The sequence below is a fragment of the Pagrus major genome, chromosome 24 (genome assembly GCF_040436345.1).
Source record: "Pagrus major chromosome 24, Pma_NU_1.0".
Lineage (NCBI taxonomy): Eukaryota > Metazoa > Chordata > Actinopteri > Spariformes > Sparidae > Pagrus > Pagrus major.
The window spans coordinates 16,877,899-16,882,252 of record NC_133238.1 but is presented as its reverse complement, the minus strand read 5'-3'; the positions used below and the strand labels follow the sequence as shown (position 1 = coordinate 16,882,252).

At 41.4% G+C, this 4,354-nt stretch overlaps 1 protein-coding gene across 1 annotated transcript; it reads left to right on the top strand.

Annotated features, from left to right (window-relative positions):
• The first annotated feature begins 324 nt into the window (after window positions 1-324).
• LOC140992347 (basic helix-loop-helix transcription factor scleraxis) lies at window positions 325-1,978 on the top strand. The gene is made up of 2 exons (XM_073462651.1): window positions 325-917; window positions 1,943-1,978. Exons 1-2 carry the CDS (start codon window positions 327-329, stop codon window positions 1,976-1,978), a joined length of 627 nt encoding a protein of 208 aa, XP_073318752.1. The 5' UTR covers window positions 325-326.
• The last annotated feature ends 2,376 nt before the right edge of the window (window positions 1,979-4,354 follow it).

Below are 4,354 nucleotides of genomic sequence, written 5' to 3'. Positions count from 1 at the left end.
TCCTCTCAGACTGATAATCAGGAGGAATATCAGCACATTAGAGATGTGAACCTGTCGGTATCGGCCTTGACCCATATCGGTCGATCCTAATTTAAACCTGTATCCTCCAGACCACAACAGGTGCCCCCTCCTCCCTCCTCCCCTCCCTTTACGCTCCACCTGTCTTCCCTTCTCCGCGGCGGGCTGGCGACCCAGAAAGCAGCCGTCATTCATTAGAAATGGTATGCCGATCCGCCGGGGGGCCGGACGGCACAAACCCCCTCGGTCACCGGATCGGCGGCAGCTGCTCGGCCCCCCGGTGCTATTTTCACCTCCAGGATAAAGTGATGTGCAGCCGCCGCCCGCCCGCACGGCCCCAGCAGCTCCAGTCAGACCCGAGACGAGCCAGGATGAAGTCCACCGGCCCCGAGCGCAGCGCGCAGCCCGACGGCTTCACCTCCGACCTGGACGACCTGGACAGCGGCAGCGACAGCTCGGACGGGAAGTCCACCGGCGGCTGCAGCCCGCGCACAGAGCCGGAGGAGCCGGCTGGAGGTGGCGTCCGAACCGGGGCGCCGAGACGCAGGAGGAGGCGGAGACGATCCGGGAGAGACGCGCGTCTCTCCGGGGTGAGCCAGCAGAGACAGGCGGCCAACGCGCGGGAGCGGGACCGCACGCACAGCGTGAACACGGCCTTCACGGCGCTCCGCACGCTCATCCCCACCGAGCCCGCCGACAGGAAGCTGTCCAAGATCGAGACGCTGCGCCTGGCCTCCAGCTACATCTCACACCTGGCCAACGTGCTGCTGCTGGGGGACGACTGCCGGGACGGACAGCCCTGCCTCCGCTACCAGAGCATCCTGCACGGGCCCGCGGCGCTCAGCGCGGCCTCTCTGAGACCCATCTGCACCTTCTGCCTCAGCAACCAGAGGAAACTGGTGAGTGGACACTGCACCTGTGAGCCAGGCTCAGACACATCTAGAAAGAGCTCCTTCGTCGCTTTTACGCAGAACCAGGACGCAAAATCTGTGCCAAAACCTCTCCATCCATCATGACGCGTGTACTGCGCAGGTCACCGCCCTCTTTTAATTGAAAATAGTGTTTCTAATGGTTGAAATGATGCTTCAGAGATGGTTTGACTACAGCGGCAGCTGTTTCTCCTGTGATTGACAACACACAATGAAAACAAGCTGTGGTGCCTTCAGAGGTTTAAAATAACTGAAAATGTGACCTCAACTGGAGAAAATTGTTGTTCTGCATGCTCCAGAAATGAGATTGGTTTGTTAGAGGAGGACAGGCAGCAGACTTGGTCAGAATTAATCATAAATTAGCAGTAGATTTACTTTATTTAAAGGCCTGCTGGTAGAAAATGAGTTTGGCTGCTGTAGATGAAAAAAAGGTTCCAAACTGGATTAAAATGAACAAAAAAGCTGTAAATAATCAACATGTCGATGGATATAATCAGTGTGAAGTGAGTTCTAGCTGTGGCCTAGTGTTTACAGTAGTTGATGGTGTTTGTCCAGACACCTTGCAGCTTTTAATAGCGACTTGAAACTGGCACAAGATCAGTAATATTATGTCACGATTACTTAACTTCAACATGCAAGCCTGTGTTTTCTCTGACAGCAGTGAAAATGTGTTTTCTGGCTCGCTGCAAAAATATTATTGTCTCATAAAGTCTTCAAATCTCAGTTTTCTTAAAGTAAATAAAAGAAGAACTTTAGTTAGTTTGCTGAGGTGTAATTTTGTGTCTTTCCAACACAAATTAAGTAATTTTCTTCTTTTACGTGTTTAGTTTACTGTGTAAGTCCCAAAACATCTAAAAGTGAGTTTTAAATAACAGATTTAAAACATTAATAAATGATTACAAATCAAATAATCCAATAACTAACAGAAGGAGAAGAAGTGTTGCCTTCACTGAACTGATTTTGTGGTAAAAACGACCGTTTGTTTGCCTCCACAGCTCAGAGATGGAGGGAAACACTCGGCTGCTGTGTGAGGCAGAGGACAGACGAGGAGTCCGCCTTGATGTTTACATGCAGATAAAATACTCCTGGAGGACTTTGTAAATATATATCAACATATTTATTTTTGGAATTAGACTAGAGGACAAAACAAACACTGAAAAGCACTTTCTGTCCACGTCCGTGTGCTTCTGAACCTCTGTGTTTTGGTTGAGCTGTAACCTGAGCCGATGTGTAAAGTTGCACCTGACGGGGGGCTATTTTAGTCCCACAACTACCCCCCGCCGCCCTGCACCCAGCTCCTAAAAAAAAGTTGCCGCGTCCAGTCACATGAAGGAAACTGAAGAGCAGCGATTGCAGCGGTCGCTGTCAGTTGAGTGGAGCGAACGCTGCCTTCAAGTGCTGTCAGAAATGTCACAATTCAACCAGGGGCACGTTAAAGGGGTATTAAGTGATCGATCGCCTCTGATCTAGTGGTCAACAGTGGGAACTGCAACAACACTCGCAGGACTCGATCTTATCGTCACCGTTATACGGAAGAGGATGAGGCCACTGCTGAAAAATATGAGTTCTGACCATCTTTGAATCCTGACTTTTCACAGAATTCCGACTTTTTCAAAATTCCGACTTTTTTTTCAAAATTCCGACTTTTTTCAAAATTACAACTTTTTTTCAAAATTACAACTTTTTTTCAAAATTCCGACATTTTTCAAAATTGCAACTTTTTTTTCAAAATTACAACTTTTTTTTCAAAATTACAACTTTTTTCAAAATTATAACTTTTTTCAAAATTACAACTTTTTTCAAAATTACAACTTTTTTCAAAATTACAACTTTTTTTCAAAATTACAACTTTTTTCAAAATTATAACTTTTTTCAAAATTACAACTTTTTTCAAAATTACAACTTTTTTCAAAATTACAACTTTTTTTCAAAATTACAACTTTTTTCAAAATTACAACTTTTTTTCAAAATTACAACTTTTTTCAAAATTATAACTTTTTTCAAAATTACAACTTTTTTCAAAATTACAACTTTTTTTCAAAATTACAACTTTTTTCAAAATTACAACTTTTTTTCAAAACTCCAACTTTTTTTTCAAAATTACAACTTTTTTCAAAATTGCAACTTTTTTTTCAAAACTCGAACTTTTTTTCAAAATTACAACTTTTTTCAAAATTACAACTTTTTTCAAAATTACAACTTTTTTTCAAAACTCCAACTTTTTTTTCAAAATTCCGACTTTTTTCAAAATTGCAACTTTTTTTCAAAATTCCAACTTTTTTTTCAAAACTCGAACTTTTTTTCAAAATTACAACTTTTTTCAAAATTACAACTTTTTTTCAAAACTCCAACTTTTTTTTCAAAATTCCAACTTTTTTTTCAAAACTCGAACTTTTTTTCAAAATTACAACTTTTTTCAAAATTCCGACTTTTCACAATTTTGACTTGATTATAAGGTAAACTTTAGACAAGTGATCGCATACAAAGGCAACGGAAAGACACGATTAGACCTGAATTTGCCACCAGTGGCGCAACGTTCAACTTTTTTTTAAAATTTGAGTCAAACATTTGCACAAAATTTATGCCCTTAAATCCTATTTAAGTGTCAATGTATCACCAGTAGGTGGGGGATAAGTTTGGGATTTTTGGCGCTTTACCTGCTTTCACAAAATCAGGGAGATGAAGCTTATTTAAAGAAATACGATGTAACTAAGTGATTGATAGTCCTGACGGGTTATGGGTTAGCGTCAGACCTGGTTTTAGCTCCTCATCGACGTAATCTTAGATTCAAAATTCAAAACACTTTATATTTGTCCTCACCAGGAGGTTTTTCCGTATACAGGCTCTTTATTACCATGTTATGGACAGGGCAAACTTTTTACAACAACAAACACTCTCAACAAGACAATGTTTCTGCTGAAAACTGGTTTTCTAGATGGCCCCAATGGTCCGAGTCTTCGATGCAACTGGCTGAAGAACCAGAGCTAATTTGGTGGAAGCTGAGTTTGACAGACAGGTTGTTAAAAATGAAAACATACCTGTGATATTCTTTATGGTCTAACGTGTAAATATGATCTGCAAAGGACAATAACATGTAAAATGTGTTTGACATCATTTAATCAGATATATTGAGGCTTACAATCCTGATTTAAGAAAACATAATTTGCCATTGTAGAAGTTTGAATCAGGATCATTTGATTGATTTTTGATTACATTAATCTGGGCTTAATATCTCCTTGTTTAGACTATTTTAATTATAGTCCCAATTGCTCCTGCTTTCATGCATAGTTGGAAATAGAAAATGGGTTCTGTGGAAGTTTTGGCTCCACTGAAGCCGTTAAACCTCAAAGCTTTTACCAGAAATATGTGATCTGCTCCCAATTTGAAGAAGACGCTTCTTTTGTCCA

What these genes read in the sequence shown, in the direction of transcription:
- LOC140992347 (XM_073462651.1), top strand. Translation starts at nt 327, where the DNA reads ATGTGCAGCCGCCGCCCGCCCGCACGGCCCCAGCAGCTCCAGTCAGAC. An exon ending in TCAGCAACCAGAGGAAACTG is followed by an intron (nt 918 to 1,942) that starts GTGAGTGGACAC and finishes TTGCCTCCACAG; the next exon opens with CTCAGAGATGGAGGGAAACA.